The sequence below is a fragment of the Syngnathoides biaculeatus genome, chromosome 19 (assembly GCF_019802595.1).
Source record: "Syngnathoides biaculeatus isolate LvHL_M chromosome 19, ASM1980259v1, whole genome shotgun sequence".
Taxonomy (NCBI): Eukaryota; Metazoa; Chordata; class Actinopteri; order Syngnathiformes; family Syngnathidae; genus Syngnathoides; species Syngnathoides biaculeatus.
The window spans coordinates 5,771,829-5,790,854 of NC_084658.1; the positions used below are offsets into that span (position 1 = coordinate 5,771,829).

A 19,026-nucleotide genomic window follows, 5' to 3' on the forward strand; every position below is an offset into this window, starting at 1 on the left:
TTTCAGCTGTGGTAAACCACATCATCATGTGCCTCCTCTGTCTCTGAATCAGCTGCTCGGCCTCCGGTGGTGAGTCGATATATTGTCCTCATCTACTAAAAGAGAAGAATCAGCAACTGGCTGTTTACTCCTCATCGTCAACTTCTGGGGAGGGAGTCACTTCTACTTGGGTATAAGTTGTCTTTTCTTCCAAGGCAGGATTTCTCCACATATTGTCTCAATGAAAATGACCTACTTTGCCATTTTGCCAGAAAGAAACAAGTAACTGTCAGACTTACATGGCATTAGAATTGAGTGCACCAGCATAAACTCCAGATTTACAAACAATGTGTCAATATGTGTCGATCTTTGTTAGGCAGGATGTCTTGAATTCTTCTCCTTGTTAAGCAGAGAGTAACTCCACTTCTTAAGATGACACAAAAAAATTCATTCAACATTCATTCCCTCCTTTAAAGTGCATAAAATCGTCTCTTTCGGAAATAAAGAAACTAAGTCTATTATAAAAAAAATGTGCCATTGGCCAAAAAAAATGGATAAATATTGTAATTCAAAATGGAAAGTATTTAGAATCAAAGTACAAACTCCAAATTGTGTTGTATAATACATTAAAAACTAGGAAACACACACACACACACAGAGGGTGCTGACAGGATTCAAACCCCCTTAAATTTTCCCACTTTTTTTTTTTTTTGATATTGTAGCCATTTGCTAAAATCATTTAATCAATCATCTGCAAGGAATAATGCCAGAGGATCCTCAAACCCTGGTCTGGAAAACTTGTTACATCATTCCTAAAAAGACTCATGGATGTAATAACTTAAAAGGGTACATCTCCTAAATACTGAGCAAAGGGTCTGAAAACTTATGGCTGTGTAATATTTCAGTTTTTCTTTTTTAATAAATCTGCAAAAACTTAAAGAATTCAGTTTTTTTCCCTGTAATTATAGGGTGTTGTCTGTACATGAATGAATAAGTGCAATAGAATGCAATAGAATGAAAAATGTAAAGGGGTTTGAATACTTTTGGTATCCTCTGTATATACAGTACAATATATATTGATAGGTTGGTGGATCTTTAGATGGCCTGATCAGTCGATCCATCGATAGACACATAGTACATATGTAATTACTAGAATTATTGTTTTTCATCTCACAAGATCTGATGTCTTACCTCTTTTCTAAAATCTCTGGGTCAGTAATGCGGGTGTTGGTCATGTGACTGTGAACACCACTTCTCCCATTCCAACTTGGCCCTGCCCCAGCACCGCCGGCGACGGTCTCATAGTATCCAACCTTCTCGCTGCCGAATGAAATATTGTTCATGCAACCCTGATAACAAAGACATGGGTTGTCATATCGGGGTCATGTTTTAAAATCAATATGCTCTTATGAAGTGCCACCATCTTATCGAAGCCATCGTCACCTGAGAGGCGGCGCAGACCTCAAACGCTTTAAAAATGACATCCACAACTCTCTGCGACGTGAGCACATTGCCGCCAACCACGGCAGCATTTTGTGAGGGTTGCAGGATGGAACCTGGAGGGATGATGACTTTGATTGGGGCAAGACAGCCCTATATGTGCGGGAGGGAGAAAAAACAAAACAGGTTGTACTATGACGCTCCACTATGCACAGATAAATTAGATGGAGGGAGAGAAGCATCAGACCTGATTGAGGGGGATGTCCTGACCCACCATGCACCGGAGGCAGTAGATGAGGGCAGAGAGAGTAATAGCTCGAGGAGCATTGCAATTCCCCCAAACCTCTGTCCCAGTCCCGGTAAAGTCAAACACCGCAGTTCCCTGTAGTGATTAAAGGCTATAAATGCTAACATCTTCAACTTTGGGGCCGATTCCATGACAATGCAGTGAAAGGTTAAAATTGTATTTTGGTCATGTGTTAAGATGGCAACAGCTTTTTGAAGTTGGAATATGTGTTTCAAAGTGGAGGTTTTTGACAACAGTGTTAACGCTTTCCTGCAAACTCTCAAAACAGTTGTCAGTGAAAGAAGACATTTGGGGACTTAATTTCAGTGTCACCATGTGCGATTATGTTACAGTCAAAATATTGGAATTAACTTGCACCATCTACTGCACTGTTATGTCCAGACGTTTTTTGTCCTTTGCTGTCTTTTGAATACCCTTCATCAGCAATATAAATCCATCCATCTTCTAACCCGCTTATCCTCACAACGGTCGCAGGGAGTGCTGGAGCCTATACCAGCTGTTAATGGGCAGGAAGCGGGGTACACCCTGAACTGGTTGCCAGCCAATCACAGGGCACACACGGACAGACACCAGCCACACTCACAATAACACCAGGGGCAATTTAGAGTGTCCAATTAATATTGCATATTTTGGGTTGTGGGAGGAAACCGGAGCGCTGGGAGAAACCCACCCAGGGACGGGGAGAACATGCAAACTCCACACAGGCGGGTTCGGGATCGAACACAGGACCTCATAACTGTGAGGCCAACACTTTCCAGCTGATCCAGCTGGTAATGATCGTACTGAGGAGGAAATATGACAATAGATAATCCATTACGTAAACCTACAAAATTTATTGAAATCCACCAGAAGAGCTCGATCAGATTCTGCATTAAAGTACCCAGCAGTATAAATATTGTGCAAAAGTTTTAAATTTGTTGTTTTACAGTGGCATAATGACTATATTTAACGAGAATGCCACAAGGTAGATCGCAGACCTCCAACGTGGCTGACCTCTTAATAAAAGTAAAAACAGTTGAAATAACTTTATATTGGGGTTAGTTAGTTTATCTGGGGGCGGCACAGGGGAGCAACTGGGTAGAGCGTTGGCCTCACATACTTGAGTTCTAATCCCAGCCCCGCCTATGTACAGTTTGCATTTTGTCCCTGTGCCTGCATTGGGTTTCCTCCTATGTCCCAAAAACATGCATTCATTGGAAACTCTGAATTGCCCCTCGGTGTGGTTGTGAGTGTGAATGTTGTCTGTCTCCACATGCCCTGCAAATTGGCTGCTTCCTGCCAGAAGATAGCGAGGATAGACTTCAGCACTCCCACGATCCTTGTGAGGATAAGCAGCTCAGAAAATGGAGGGATGGATAGTTTATCTGGTTGTTAGTTAACATGCAGACTACTTCCTTGTTTATGGAGGATAGACAACAGATGGGAGCATCCCTGTGAATATTCTCATTCTGCCAGAGTTTAGTACAGTACTCGATATGAATTTAGAATGCAGGCAGAGTAAGTCATAAAATGCAGTAGTGATGTAGTAAATGGACACTGTACTGAAGAAATATAAGCATGAAATCCACAACATTTTCAGGCATTGTATTGTTTGTAATCGTGTGCAAATGTCTTCTGTTTAAAAGATGGCTGCAAGGCACAACTTTTAAAGTTATCACTTAAAAAAAAAAGTCTCATGGCATTGTGCCAAGCCATTGACAAGTCATTATGTTGGCTTCAGTAGATTATCACCTCGTCTTCATTAATGTTGACCCGCAGTCGGATTGGGGTGCCATCATCCATGAAATCCTCCGACTCCACTTCTAAGGAGCCTGTCTGTTGCCGTCGGCGACGCGCAAAGTCTCTCAGCATGTCCCTCACTGCCAGCTCTGCGTTACTCTGCAATAAGCACAGGCCGTGTCATCACCGGGGGGGTCAACTTTCTACTGTTTGCTCTCGGAGCCATTATTACCTGGATGTAGCCCATATAGGCCTGAACTACAGCCAGCCCGTAGCAGTCAATCAACTCTCCCACCAGCTGACTGCCTCTCCGGTTGGCCGCGACCTGAGCGCGCAGGTCCGATAGGTTGTCGTGGAGATTCCGAGTTCCAGAGGACTCTGGGTATTGGGCTGGAGCCATTAGAGCCTCAGTCACAGCTGATGTTGGGAAAGTGAGGATTGCCAAGCAACACAACAGAAAAGTAATGTAAAATGTGCAGTTGCAAATACTTCATCTGATGGTAGCATGTGGGTATTTTATAATTACCAATATATTATTTCATAAAGCATTTTAACCTCATGAAATAGAAGATACAGTAAATGTTCTGGAGAAACATTTGCAATGGTATTAGTGAAGAAAAAAATAAATATTGTCACCAGCATGATTATGCTAAGGCATATCCATAGCACAGGAATGGGTCTTGAAATAAAGAGTCTTGAAAAAAGACATTTCTTATTCATGAGTCATACGTAATTTGCTGACTAAATGAATGATGTTAATCCTCTTGCCAAAAAATGTCTTGAACTCAGGATTGTGTGGATGATTTTAATTTATACTTCACATTGACTGAAGCACCATAGAGACAAGATTACATCCCAAATGCTAGAAAAAGTTACTTTGACAAAATACGGGAAATATTAAGTCATTTATGTAGCCACATTTTAGACCTTTGGATTTCTGTTACCACAAGTTATATATGACAATATATATTTGCTGTAGCTTTGTGTAGATATGAAATGTTGTGAAATGAATATGCACAAATACAACTGAATCCCATAAAATGATTTTTAAAAAAATTACAAAAAAAATGGCCCAAATGCGGCGGCACGGTTGGTCAGCTGGCCTCACAGTTCTGAGGTACAGGGTTCAATCCCGGACCCATCTGTGTGGAGTTTGCATGTTCTCCCTGTGCCTGCATGGGTTTTCTCCTGGGACTCCTGTTTCCTCACACATTCCCAAAACATGCAACATTAATTGGACACTCTAAATTGCCCCTGGTTATGATTGTGAGTGCGGCTGTTTGTCTTGATATGCTCTGCCATTGGCTGGCAACCAGTTCATGGTGTACCCAGCCCCCTGCCCGTTCACAGCTAGGAAAGGCTCCAGCACTCCCCGCGACCCTCGTGAGGATAAGCGGCAAAGTAAATGGATGGATGGACGGATGGCCCAAATGCTCTTGCCTTACCTTCTTCCTGGAAGACTCCACCCGTGACAAGTTTGAAGGAAATGAAGACGGCGCCCTCCTGTTGCAGAGAGGTGGAGTGTGGGGGCATGGAACCTGGAGTGATGCCTCCTATGTCTGCATGGTGCCCCCTGCTGGCTACAAAGAACACCGGCCCACTTACGCCTTTCCTAAACACCTGCAATTGAATTCAGAAGTGTTGGTGTTGGAGGGGAATGGAAGTAAAGAAAAAAAAAGCATCCACAGGACAGGGACTGACTGGAGTGATGACTGTGAGGTCAGGGAGATGACTGCCGCCGGCACACGGGTGGTTACTCAGAATCACATCTCCCTCTTTTAGGTCCCCCCTCAGAGACTTGATCTAAACAGAAGAGAAGAACTGAATATTTCTGGTTGAACCAGCTTGATGGGAAAGCTCGCAAAGATTCCATACCTGGTACTGGACAGTCTCCTGCATGGCACCAAGATGGACAGGAATGTGGGGTGCGTTTGACACCAGGCCCCCATCAGGTCCAAACACAGCACAGGAGAAATCAAGACGCTCCTTGATGTTGGTGGAGATGGACGTTCTTTGAAGTACTCTGCCCATCTGTTCTAGAGAGCCACAAAGGTGGACCACAACAAATCAATTTTTTTGCATATGTGACTTTGGAGGTCTTTGCAGATACTGTTGTCAGCCAACCTGCTATGCTCATGAAGCGATGGGAGAAGATGGAGAGTTGTACTGTGTTGAGCTCTGTGCCGACTGCGCAGTGAGGGTCGGAGCCTACCGTCATGCAAACATCACCCCCTTCTGTCAAACAGGCCTCACAGCAGGGTTCCACCAGGATTGTACTGGGGAGGAAATGAGACAGTAGATAATCCATTATGTACACCTACAAAATCTATTGAAATCCACCAGAGCTCTATCAGGTTCTGCATTAAACATATTAATACAGTACTTATGGTTGATGAAATATACTTATTATTGTTTATACTGAAGAATACAAATGAATCACACTTTTTATATTTTGGTTACTTCATTAGTTACATGAAAGGGGCAAACTATTATAAACACAAACGTGAATAACTAAATTGAATCAAAACTGACCATCCTTTTCATAATTTTTTATCCAGATTTCATCAGATTGTGCAGATGAAGCTATTTTGATGCCAAATCATGAGTTATATCAAGCATAAATCAAGTGACTGTGCCTGTTCTTGTCAATGATGATGGCTGGTCCTGTGATGGTGTGACCACAAAGAAGTTCCTCCCACAGATACACGGATGTGTCATGGTAACCATCCTCAAAGTAACATTTGGTCATCTTGAGAGAAGGAAAAAGATGACACATTGCCATTAAGCAGAGCACATTTCCAAAACACAATTGTTTATGATTTGTTTTCCGATCAAGTGAAGAGTGTAGAATGAAAAGCTGGGTAAGATAAGATAATTGAACGCTTGCATTGGGCTAATTTTCCATCCGCACATAGGCCATTATTTACTCAAGGTTTGTGTGTGCAAAAACAGGCTCAAACTTGATTGCACACGAAAACAGATTTGGAAGCTGATCTACTAACCGGGGGTACCCAGGATTTTCCAAGATCTGTCAAACCTCCTAAATTGTCATACAGTTCATTTTCTTCATTCTGGTGGACTAACAAGGCGAAGTAGTGTGCATTGCGTTTACTTGTGATGTTTGCTTGCGAGCGAAGTCCTCATTGTATGTACAGTACCAGCAAATGCAAACTCACTATGCAAGAATTGCATAGTTGTTAACTGCAATAATTAACAAATAATTGTCAACCGGACTGATCTAAACCGAGAACCATAACCACAAAAACTGTGATATGAACTGAACTATGAATTTTGTGAACCGTTCCACCCCGAGTGAACACCCACCTGTATATTAAAAAAAAAAAGCTAGTAATAATTAATGTTTCAGAGCAAAAGAAAAAAGTAATTTCATCTACATTTCATGTTTCTGTGGCAAATGAAAAGGGGGAAACAGACCCGGGATACTTTAGGTTTAGGAAGTCATTTACATTCAGACTGAAAGTATGAAATTTTGTGTATTCTTATTGGTGTCCAATGTCCAAACAAGTCAAATGTGACCCAAACAATATACAAAGGTTAAAATGAACAAGCTGGGTCCATCAAAATGAATGATCAGCTCCATGTTTGTGTGTTAGCAGTCGGGATATTATTTGCTTGAGTATTTTGCAATGAAGTCAGAATACCGTGACAGGTTTAGCCTGACCGCGTCCCTTCTTTGGTTTGTACATCACTTTGATGCCAGACTTGCCACAGCCCCTCACTCTGATGTCATCTACCATGATGGGCCTCTCTGGGATGGTGAATCCAAATTCCTTCAGATACCTTGACAAGAACAAAGCTGAATGTAACACTAGCAGACACGGTTTAAATCTTATGGCACAAACCTTTGAGTAAAGGCACTGCGGAAGTCACCAGCTTTCGAGGTCCTCTCATTTCGGGGATAATCAGCTGCTGTCACCATGAGGGCGCAGTCTGTGCCCTCATAGCGCAGGTGGAGAAAAACCTCAGTGCTTATTTGGCCACTGAGAGGATACAAAAGACTACTTTTAATGCATCTAACACATTCATCTTGCAAGAAGCAAAAGTGGGAACAAGAGTAACAGTATGAGACAGAACTACAGTGAAGAAAAACGGTATTTGAACACCCTGCTATATTGCAAGTTCTCCCATTTAGAAATCATGGAGGGGTCTGAAATTTTCATCGTACGTGCATGTCCACTGTGAGACAGATAATCTAAAAAGAAAAATCCAGAAATCACAATGTATGATTTTTTTAACGATTTGTGTGATACAGCTGCAAATAAGTATTTGAACACCTGAGAAAACCAATGTTAATATTTGGTACATTAGCCTTTGTTTGCAATTGCAGAGGTCAAATGTTTCTTGTAGTTGTTCACCAGGTTTGTACACACTGCAGGAGGGATTTTGGCCCACTCCTCCACACAGATCTACTCTAGATCAGAGAGGTTTCTGGGCTATCGCTGAGAAACACTGAGTTTAAGCTCCCTCCAAAGATTTTTTTATTGGGTTTGGGTCTGGTGAACGGCTAGGTCACGCCAGAACCTTGATATGCTTCTTACGGAGCCACTCTTTGCTTTTCCTGGCTGTGTGCTTTAGGTCATTGTTGAAAGACCCAGCCACGACCCATCTTCAATGCTCTGACTGAAGAAAAGAGGTTGTTCACCAAAATCTCACAATGCATGGCCGCGGTCATCCTCTCCTCAATACAGTGGAGTCGTCCTGTCCCATGTGCAGAAAAACACCCCCAAAGCATGATGCTACCACCCCCATGTTTCACAGTAGGGATGGTGTTCTTGGGATGGAACTCATAATTCGTCTTCCTCCAAACACAGTTAGTGGAATTATAACCAAAAAGCTCCATTTTGGTCTCAACTGAACACAAAACTTTCTCCCATGACTCCTCTGTATCATTCAAATGGGCATTGGCAAACTTGAGACGCGCCTTGAGATGTGCTGGTTTAAGCAGGGGAACCTTCCGTGCCATGCATGATTTCAAACCATGACGTCTTAGTGTATTACCAACAGTAACCTTGGAAACGGTGGTCCCAGATCTTTACAGGTCATTGACCAAGTCCTGTTGTGTAGTCCTGGGCTGATTCCTTAACTTTCTAAGGATTGTTGGGACCCCACGAGGTGATATCTTGCTTGGGGCTCCACTCTGAGATTGACCGTCATGTTTAGTTTCTTCCATTTTGTAATGATTGCTCAGTGGACCCTTTTTCACCAAGCTGCTTGGCAATTTCTCCGTAGCTCTTTCCAGGCGTGTGGAGTTCTACAATTTTGTTTCTGGTGTCTTTGGACCGCTCTTTGGTCTTGGCCATGTTACAAGTTTGAGTCTTACTGATTGTATAGGGTGGACAGGTGTCTTTATGCAGCTCATGACCTCACACAGGTGCATCTGATTCAGGATAATACATGGAGTGGAGATGGACTTTTAAAGGTGGACTAACAGGTCTTTGAGGTTCAGAATTCTAGCTGATAGACAGGTGTTCAAATACTTATTTACAGCTATACCACACAAATAAATCATTCTTAAAAAAAAAAAAAAAAAAAAAAATCATACATTGTGATTTCTGGATTTTTGTTTTTAGATTATCTCTCTCACAGTGGACATGCACCTATGATGAAAATTTCAGACCCCTCCAATGATTTCCAAGTTGGAGAACTTGCAATATAGCAGGGTGTTCAAATACTCATTTTCTTCACTGTACATTGGTGGTAACCTGTTGAATCCGCGCGAATGTAGTGTGTCGTGGCAGCGTTGTGAGAGCAGGTCAACTCTACGGTCAAGCTCGCCGAAAGAATTCTTTTCGTACTGAAGCGAGCACGGCTCCTGCACCTCCTCGACAACGTCCGCTAGAGCCAGACCGTATGCTGACAGAACACCACTGTACCTAAAGATGTCAGCAAAAAATATACAGCATAGCAACCATTTGATAACAGTGCAAGCGAAAAAGTGTTTTGTGTTTTTGTGCCACTTCATTTAACACACACGTTAGGTACACTTGCACAATCTAAGGCACAATCTACTAAAATAAGAACAAGTGTAACAATTGATGGGACAATGGATGGGATGGATACGTGTTATTTGCTCACATTAAAAGTGTGTAGCTAATAAACTGTCTCATGAGTGCAAACGGAAACAAGAGAAAATAAGTTGTATTTATCGTTTTTACTTGTGTATAAAGACTGTCTTCATCCCAAGGGATCGGGCGATTGCACAGGCGTGCTGGCCACCAGCGCCCCCGAAACACGCTAAAACATGCTGAGATGTGTCATGGCCCTTTGCCTGAAGTGCACACATGATATAGTTAACATTCGACATATTTTAAACATTCTAATACAAAAGAGTGCACCATCACTTCAGCACCTGTGTCAGGGCTCTTATTGGCCGACACATGGCCTCATTTGCCACGCGGATGAATCCCATGGCCACATCTTCCAAAGTCATCTCAGATTGGCTTTTGGACAAAGTAGCGCTCTTTGATTGGTTTGTGCCATTTGCACCAGGCTGAAAAAAAAATAATTCAATTCTGCCTCATATATTATGCTCAACATTTAAAATGTAACCTTTAGCAAGATAAAGCGGAATTTTGATAAACACTTATTTTTCCACTGCAAATGACAACATAATATTAAACATTTTGAAACTGAAAAAAGGTCCAAAAATGTGGTATCAACATAAATATTAGTACTTGTGATTTGTTAGAGGACAGGAAATGGTTAATCTCTTGGGTCAGATGACGGAATTGCGTCATCGTCTGGTCGAGGGATAGAGGTTCATTCTCGCCAGGTCCAAATATCTTTGGAAAGAAGGAAGGGAGGAGGCGGCCTAGACCTAAGTTAGCATCTGTCACAGTCAGCGGACCACCTAGGAAAATCAAACAGGAATACAAAATATAGGTTACAACGTTTTACCAGTTCATTCCACATAGTTTTTTTTTTTATGTCCCCCCCACAAATGACATTATTTCATGGTCTAAGAAGATACATCCAATTTTAAAGAAATGTGCAAAAACTAAGTCAGACATTCATATTTCAAATGATATGAAATTTGTTGGAACACCCTGCATTTTAAGATGTACGGATGACTGAAATGAGACCTCTCCGAAACAAGTAAAACAGTGATGGTTCTGTACAATACCTTTCCGATAGCAGGCCGGTCCTGGATGGGCACCAGCAGACTCCGGCCCAACCACAAACATCCCCGACCTGACAAGGAAAGAAGAATGAGAAGACAATCACCCTCCACCAAAGAGAGAAGACGTTGTGCCAATATTTACAACTGCATGTACACCTAACACAATCTCATGAAACCCAAAGTACAGACTGTACTTTCTTTCACTGTGAATAATATACAATATAAATTTGGATTACTTAGGACAAGAAAAAAAACACGGCCAAAATCTTTTCCCTCTTTTTTTGTTTCCTGTTTCTCCATCATTTTTATACCGGAGCAGTTTCACTATGTCACAGTGGAGTTTTTGAGCTACCTCTGTGATTTCTTAGTATATTAACAGAGAATTTTATTGAGGATCAGAGTAGATCAGTTGAACAGAACAGAATTTCTAGAGGGGTGAAAGAGACAAAGAAAAAGCGCAAAGACAGAATGACAAAAGTAAATCATTCCATATTTACAACAAAGAAACAGTCTGTAGCAGTACAAGGAAGGAAGGAAGACAACATACAAGCCAAAATAGGAGAGGACAAGGACAAGAGAAAAAGCATAGAAAACCAGGATAATGAACCCAGCTATACAACTGAAATGTGGTGGGAGTAAGTGAATCATAGAAGTCGAAAGAACAAGATTATAAGTGGGGGGATAAGCAAGCTCTTCATGTACGCTTGAGTTATTGTTGCAATAATTGAGTAGTTCCACACCCAGTGAAAGAATCCAAAGCGTGTGTTCCTACAGACAAATGCAGGAGAATTCACACCATTGTACATACAAAAAGACTGACAGAAATGTCCTATAATTGCTGTGTCCACAATTTGGAGGCTAAGGACCCCATCCAATCAATTGACTCCTCCGTGGATATTGCGCAATCCGCGTCACTGACCAATCAGAGGCCAGAGATCTGCATAGCCCAAAGCCCGTTTTTGCTCCCGCCATTTTCTCTGACAACATTGAATGGTCCAGTATAGGTTTAGTTAGCGTTTTATCGCGTATTTGGGTTATTTAACAAATAATATGGTTAAGAGGTGTAGTAACGGACTTTGTAATAGTGACGACAGGTATCCTGAAAGGCTAGTTGGTGGAGTTCGATTCGTACCCTTTCCAAAACCGAAGACCCAGTACGAAAAATGCCTTCGATGGATCAAACTTTGTGGAAGACCGCATCATCAACTAAATCCATCTAATATCAACCGGAACACATGTTTGCACGAAGGTATGCCCTATATTTGATTTTCAATACATGTCTCGTATAAATGAATTCGAAGTTCTTCGCTAGGATAACACTGCTGCGTGTGAACGATTGCCACACTTATTCTTTGTTGAGCGAAATTTAGCGATGATCGGAATGCACAAACGTATCGATTTCTTGCTGGCTCGCGGCCGAAGCTTAACCAGACTGTGTTTGCACGAAGATATGCCCTAAATTTGATTTTTAATACACGTCTCGTATAAATGAATGAGACGTTCTTTGCTAGCATAACATTGCTACGTGTGAATGATTGAAATCAGAAGCATGGCGTCTCTCTCAGTTAAGAATGTATTGTATTTCAAATCTATAATATATCGTTGATTTGAATGAAATCAGAAGCATAGAGTCTGTCTCAGTTCAGAATGTATTGTATTTGCCATTTTTACTGTTTGTCTTACGTGAGCGCACGTGGCGTGACGTCACTTCAGGAGGCGTGGTTAAGTGCCCTGTACGGAGGGGTCAATTGAGGACAGAACCGGGCCCAGGGGTCCACCCGAGAGCAACCCTGTGGACAGGACACATCGCAAGCCGAGGGACCCAGGGTGCACCGTTGACCCTCTGAGGCACCCCGACAAGAGGTCACTTTGTGGTGGTTACAGGGACCCAATGCCCTCCCTCTTTATCCTACTTTTATATTTCTCAATAACCATTGAACATACAGTATGTGTTTAAGCCCTAAATGTATATTTTGTTTTAGTGTCTTTTTTGAGCAAGTACTAGCGAGACTTCAACTACTGGAGGAAAATTCCTTGTGTTTTAACATCATTGGTCAACAAAGACAACTGATTCTGATGTTGTCATCCATAGAGGAATCAAAGAAATCAGCCTAAAAAATAATCTGCTTTTAATATATATATATAAAATTGTCAGAAAGTCCAATCCACAATCCACAGATGAAGAACCTACAAAGTATTTGTGTTTTGTTGCTTCCTACCAGCGGTCAAACGATTCCCGTGACAGACCTGAAGAAGAGTCGCGACCCCCCGCCTGCCGCCACAGTGTTGATGTCGAGCTGAGGCGCTTGCAGGGTGACTCCAGCTGTGGTCGCTTCAAACACGTGCTCAAACTGGCCCGCGTAACGACTCACATCAGTCGATGTTCCTGCAGGAGTACAGAAGGCGGCAGTTTTTATTTTTTGTTGTTGTGGACATAGAGAGCTGTAATTTTTTTATATCAAATATTTGTATACAGCTCTGTAAATATACAAGCACAGACTTACCACCCATATCAAAGCCAATCACAGGTCTCTTCTCCATCTGGCTGTAAGAAGTGACAGCGTAACCCACAACTCCCCCGGCTGGCCCAGACAAGACGGCGCGCGAACCACAGAACTGCTGCATGGGAGTCAGACCACCGTCTGACTGCATGAACAGGACATCCACATCCTGATGACAGAAGGTAACATAAGATTAACCTGATTCTGTAATGCAACAATCATATGAAAAATGATCCATCCATCATTTGATCTTACTTAAACATGACATAGTCAATATACTGCATCTGAAGGCGTAATGTTTTACCATTGCCCAACCACATTCACCAGAAGTAAAATGAAAGGGTGCAAAGTGCGCTTTTCAATTTGTAAAAACATGTACAACGTAGTAGTATTTTTACGACCGTGTCAGGGTTCCAGATTCTTAACGGACTCTGGATACTGCAATATTATACTTTAGAGTCTCAGTTTTACTGTAGCACCCCATTTCTATAGGTCCTCAGTGTCTTTAGGTTTAAACCTGACTGTGCCAAAAGACACTTTTCCAAAACTAATATGAGACCTTCATTCTCCTTCACTGTGGTTGTTGTATGTTTTCATCTCATATTCCAACTAATGCACATTCATTGCAATATTTCTGCTATTGTCTCAGGTGCTGTTGTTCTTTTTTTTGTAGAGTGGCGTGGGATTGAAACATGCAGTAGAGAAAACCAACATCGAAGAGCACTGCTCTAAATGCAGTTTTTGTAATGCTCTACCTTTGATGCCAGAGCCACCTTGTGATACACACCTTTCACAATAAATAGGCCTCTATGATAAAAGACAAAAAGAACTAGACAGGTTCAAAGTGATGTTCCTGATTTTGCAACGAATGTGAAATTAACTATCGTTCGTGTCACAAGTAATATAGTAAATTATGATGTATACAAGCGGCCGAAATCAGTTTCCTCCGTAGGGTGTCTGGGCTCTCCCTAAGAGATAGGGTGAGAAGCTTGGTCATCCGGGAGGGACTCAGTGTCGAGCCACTGCTCCTCCGCATTGAGAGGAGCCAGATGAGGTGGCTGGGGCATCTGATTCGGATGCCTCCCTGGTGAGGTGTTCCGGGCATGTCCCACCGGAAAGAGATCCTGAGGACGACCCAGGACACGCTGGAGAGACTATGTCTCTCAGCTGGCTTGGGAACGCCTCGGGATCCCTCCGGAAGAGCTGGAAGAAGTGGCTGGGGAAAAGGAAGTCTGTGTATCCATGCTGAAGCTACTTACCCCGCGACCCGACCCAGAAAAGCGGAAGATAATGGATCGATGGATGGATGGATGATGTATTTTGTACACATCAAATAATCACTACACACGTTCTGTTAATGATGACAATGACACTGAATTAAAACTGCATACCTTCAGGGCACCCTTAAAGCCAGAGGTGAAGCCTTTAAGGTACTCCCGGATTTTGGGAGTGAGGTAGGCATCGGCGCAGACGGTGTACCCTCGGGGGACTGCCCTCACCATGGGCATGACCTCAGAGGACAGAGACACTTGGGTGAAGCCCAGCTGACGGGCCAGGGCACCTACAGCTTTCTCATGCTCAGACCAACTGAGGGGTAAAGAAACAACAGAGACTTTGGAATTAAAATAAACTACAACATTTTAGTCACTATGATGCACATGCGCAGTTCCAGCTAACTTGTGTCATCAGCTTACAGCGCCCAAACCAGTTTAGAAAGAAAAGTGTGCAAGCAATAGGTATGTCTTCAAGGTCATGTTAACATTATGAAAAACGAATTGCTGAAACCCAACAAAGAGAGCTTGCCATTCGGAGGCTCAAATGAACTTAAGAACCGACGAAGGTAGTATCATGTATAGTAATCTTCTGGACCTTGGAGTCCATGAATGACCCCACATAGTATCAAACAAGCCACTGCACTGACGTGTAGGAGTGAAGCAGAAGCACCGCTAGACTGGTGATTCCACGGGATAGAACTCCTCTCAGATCCTTCTCCACACGTTCCAGATCAAGCTCCCGCCACACCTCCAGACTATCCCCGGTGCTGCCTGGCGATAGACACCCAAAAAAGTAAATAAACACATTCGTGAGTCACATGCTCATCTGTACAAAGCGAAGGAAACACTTAAGGAATCTTGACATCTGCCCTGCTAGGTTTGATTGAAGTGAACCATAGAATTCACACCTGACTCCCACCGGATTAAAATAAACATTCTGACACTATTTAGAGGTGGTGAAATGCATGCACAGATTTCTTTGATGTACGTGTGTGAAATTCACGTTTATCTTGTGTGCAACTACTATTTGCTGTTGTAAAAGCATAACTCTCGTTTTAGGAGTAATAAATGCGTTTTCCATTCGAATGGTGCCAGCACACATTCTATTGAGGTCTTCTGCTTATGAAATGAAAATTGACATTCAGACACAGTAAAGATGAAGTAGTGATAATGCACTTGAACACAATATCATGCGCTCATACTGTCGGGGTTTCTTCTCTCATATGGATTCTTCTTGCCTCTGCTCTGCAAAATAAATACATAGATAACATTCGAAAAGGGAATATGTAGAGTTTTTTTTTTTTGTTTGTACACCTGTGACAACACGCTTAGGATCCTTCCTGGGGAGCCGGCAGCCATCTTGCTTGAGGACAACACGCTCGTCTACCTCGATAACCTCCTCGTACAGCACATCAGGCACTGACACCTCCTGCAAGTGAACGTATGCACATTATATGAATTGTTATATAAAAGTGGATAAAGTAAAGGAAGTAATAAAAGACACTGGACCGATAGGAAGGCGCATATTGTTACTGAGGGCAGAAGCCTCCCACGTCCAAATTTGGAAAATGTAATATTTGTTCAGGCAGGACAGTGGAGTAACTTGTTAGAGCGTTGCCTCACAGTTCTGAGGACTGGGGTTCAAATCTGAGCCCCGTCCGTCTGAGTGGAGTTTGCATGTTCTCCCCATGAATGTAAATTCTCATGTCACTATTTTCCATGACTTCTGATTTTAAATGCAATTATGAATAATTGATATATAGTAAAACAAAATAAACATTGGGGAAATGCAATATGAGGGTCGGGGGTCATACATTTATTTCTATGATTTTTACGGTCATTACGGCCAACTAAAGGACGCCATAACTAAGATGTGGCCCGTGCTGAAAATTAATTTTACACAACTTGCTCTCAAGGACAGGTGTCAAACTCAAGACCCGGGGGCCAGATGCAGCCCGCCACATGATTTTATGTGGCCCCCGAAGGCAAATCATGTGTATCAACTTCCATGGTTTTTGTTCAAATTTGAACCAAAATCTCAAACTGTTAAATCATTAATGATGACGTTGAAATATTACAAGCATTTTTGTGTTACCAAACATCAACAATAGTTGAAAAACCCGTTACCCTTGATTTCTGGCTCCAAAACTAGTTGATAAACTTAATGTGTAAATATGATGGGTCAATTAAAGATTTTCGTGGTTTCATTCATAATGGCCCTCTGACAGAAATCGTAATTACAATGTGCCCGATAGAAATGAGTTTGACATCCCTGCTCTAAAGTATTTAAAATGTCTTGCTTTCTTTGGTGACACAATGTTAATTGCTCAGCAAAGAGTTTTGTTTAGTTTTTTTTTTACATGAAGAACCTGCCCAAGAAGCTATATGTTGTAAATAATAACTTCATAACAGAAGGTTTACAGCTCTATTATGTTTTTACACAGCTGTAAAATATATGGACGGCACTTTACATAAGCACATAAGACTTCTGTTTACAGGCCCTTATAGATAAGGGACCGCTTAGCCATTAATGGTTCACTTGTTAGAGGGCAAACTCTAAGACAATTGTTTGAAAGATGACAAAATAACCCTGCTTATCCCCTCCCTAATGCTTCCAAAGTACCACAGATTCCCTTCAAGGTACAAACAGTAGTTTGCCTGTTTGTAGCAGTGTGAGATTGACCAACCAAGTCAAACAGCTTAGGCCTGGCCTGCGTTCCAATGTGCAGCAAGTCTTTGAAGCCTTTGGTGACAAGCAGAGCTGTCCTTTCCCCTTCTCTCTCCAGCAGCGCATTGGTGGCCACCGTGGTGCCCATTCGAATCCAGCCGATCCGAGATGTGTCGACGGGCTGGTCGCGGGGAAAAGCACATCCCGTTTCCTGCCCGTGGAAGCAGACGTGACGTAAACTCAGTTCAGAGACATCACATATGTACAAAGCAATGACATTGGTGAAAAATACAGTATCTTTAAAGTAAATTTGTGGTTTTTTTTTTTGTTTTATGCAAGAGCATCAATGAAATCCGATACAAGACTTAGAAAAAGATTTTATCATTTTTGATAGACGCAGTCTGAAAGATATTCTTTTGACAGCATGCTTATTACTGTGGTTGTAGCAATCACTACACATGCTCAGGCATGGTTACCTCCTCCATGACTCTACGGATACCCTCAGTGGGGGCATCTTTGTAGTTCTGAGGGTCACGCGAAAGCAGTTTGAGGACCCTTTCCCGGCCGTCTGGTAGTCGAGCAAATACGTCCGTGAAGGTTCCTCCTCGGTCGATGGCGAAATCAAACTTCCCTTGAGTGTGGGCCATGCTGAGCACTGTGGATACCCGGTACAAAGTATTAGTGGCACAGAGTACAACGGCGACACCTAAGGCAGTGTTGAGGAGTAACTAATTACATGTAATGAGATTACGTGATTTAATTACTAAATGTATGCCTTTGTAATCCAATACAATAATGGGGGGAAACATGTTAAGAAATTACAAATCAGATACATTTGAAAAATAGTAGCAAAAGCTTTCTTTTTTTTTTCCACCTGTTTCTAAAGATGAAGCATGTGATTGGCTCGCTCCGGCAATTAACCATTCGATCAGTCTCTAACATGGCAATGTTTTTGCCAAATATGACATCAAAATGATCCTTTGTGGGGCAATCTATTAGTTTGTCTTGAGATTTTGAAAAGGTTAAACCAACAGTTAAACTTTGCGCACATAAAGGAACACAGGCTTTTGAACAGGTTTGTCAATAGAATTGTTCACATTTATAATTGAATCAATATGGCATGGCGTGGTGGGTTTCCACATAATGTAATAAACACATTATGCTCATTTCATCCTGTTTCGTTATCAGTTTATAATTTGAGTAAATAAACATTGTGGTTAATTTCAAAACAACGACTTTTAATTTTAATTCAGTTTTTAATCCATATCATTATCTTGTTGATCCATATATACAAAATTAAGTACACATGCAATCAGATTTTATGCACTATGCTTATGATTTATAAATGATGCTCAGCATTTGAAAACAACACTGCAATTGTAGCCATACATTGTATCATTTAAATAGGCAAACAAAATATTCTTCAACGGGAAGTCTGGACAAATATGACACGTGTTTAAGCGAGAGTAGCACATCCAAAAACCGAACAACTGTACATCTTGCGGTGAAGGCAACCGTTGAGGATAAGCGGCTTGGAAAACGGATGGGTCGAACGCAAATGTATCACTTTACGCCGTCACGGGAGTAAGCACGAAAGACTTTCAACCTGATTGTAGTGCAAGTAGTATTTTTGGTTTGGGATTGGAGAGGGGTCTGTCTCCGGAGATACTATTGTGTCCTTGCGTGTTCAGTGCTTTCCTAACAGTGAAATGAAAGGAGATCTGCTTTAACTTACCTGTCAGTCGTGTGTTAATCGCCAATAAGTCGATCTGTCAACTCTGAGTGTCCGACTCCCCAGTAGCTTCTTATTCAAACCAGCAACACACACCAACACGCACACACACACGAAGTTGGAGCTCCGCCCCCAAACAGCAAATTAACGACTGTTAGGGACACAGCGCGTTTAAATGAAATTCCTTAAATACCAAGTCTTCATTGTCTTTTTTTTTTTTTTAATAATAGGACGAGACAAAAAGTAACGTAAAGTCACAAAACAC

The 19,026-nt window shown here is 42.0% G+C and overlaps 1 protein-coding gene across 2 annotated transcripts in view; it reads right to left on the bottom strand.

The window, feature by feature from the left end:
* oplah (5-oxoprolinase, ATP-hydrolysing) overlaps positions 1-18,909 on the bottom strand; it is a 30,520-nt gene extending 11,611 nt beyond the window's left edge. For both annotated transcript variants that reach the window (XM_061804948.1, XM_061804949.1), the window contains exons 1-25: positions 18,765-18,909; positions 17,506-17,684; positions 17,049-17,240; positions 15,676-15,790; positions 15,009-15,132; positions 14,479-14,674; positions 13,091-13,256; positions 12,834-12,972; positions 10,590-10,657; positions 10,141-10,316; positions 9,816-9,956; positions 9,622-9,734; positions 9,169-9,339; positions 7,309-7,446; positions 7,108-7,246; positions 6,082-6,194; positions 5,570-5,721; positions 5,321-5,481; positions 5,147-5,248; positions 4,891-5,065; positions 3,678-3,862; positions 3,458-3,604; positions 1,667-1,801; positions 1,423-1,572; positions 1,171-1,328 (exon numbers count right to left, since the gene is read on the bottom strand). In XM_061804948.1, the coding sequence (XP_061660932.1) occupies positions 1,171-1,328; positions 1,423-1,572; positions 1,667-1,801; positions 3,458-3,604; positions 3,678-3,862; positions 4,891-5,065; positions 5,147-5,248; positions 5,321-5,481; positions 5,570-5,721; positions 6,082-6,194; positions 7,108-7,246; positions 7,309-7,446; positions 9,169-9,339; positions 9,622-9,734; positions 9,816-9,956; positions 10,141-10,316; positions 10,590-10,657; positions 12,834-12,972; positions 13,091-13,256; positions 14,479-14,674; positions 15,009-15,132; positions 15,676-15,790; positions 17,049-17,240; positions 17,506-17,676 (3,527 nt within the window). In that variant the 5' untranslated portion in view covers positions 17,677-17,684; positions 18,765-18,909. The remainder of the gene's footprint in view (positions 1-1,170; positions 1,329-1,422; positions 1,573-1,666; positions 1,802-3,457; positions 3,605-3,677; positions 3,863-4,890; positions 5,066-5,146; positions 5,249-5,320; positions 5,482-5,569; positions 5,722-6,081; positions 6,195-7,107; positions 7,247-7,308; positions 7,447-9,168; positions 9,340-9,621; positions 9,735-9,815; positions 9,957-10,140; positions 10,317-10,589; positions 10,658-12,833; positions 12,973-13,090; positions 13,257-14,478; positions 14,675-15,008; positions 15,133-15,675; positions 15,791-17,048; positions 17,241-17,505; positions 17,685-18,764) is intronic.
* Positions 18,910-19,026: the final 117 nt, after the last annotated feature.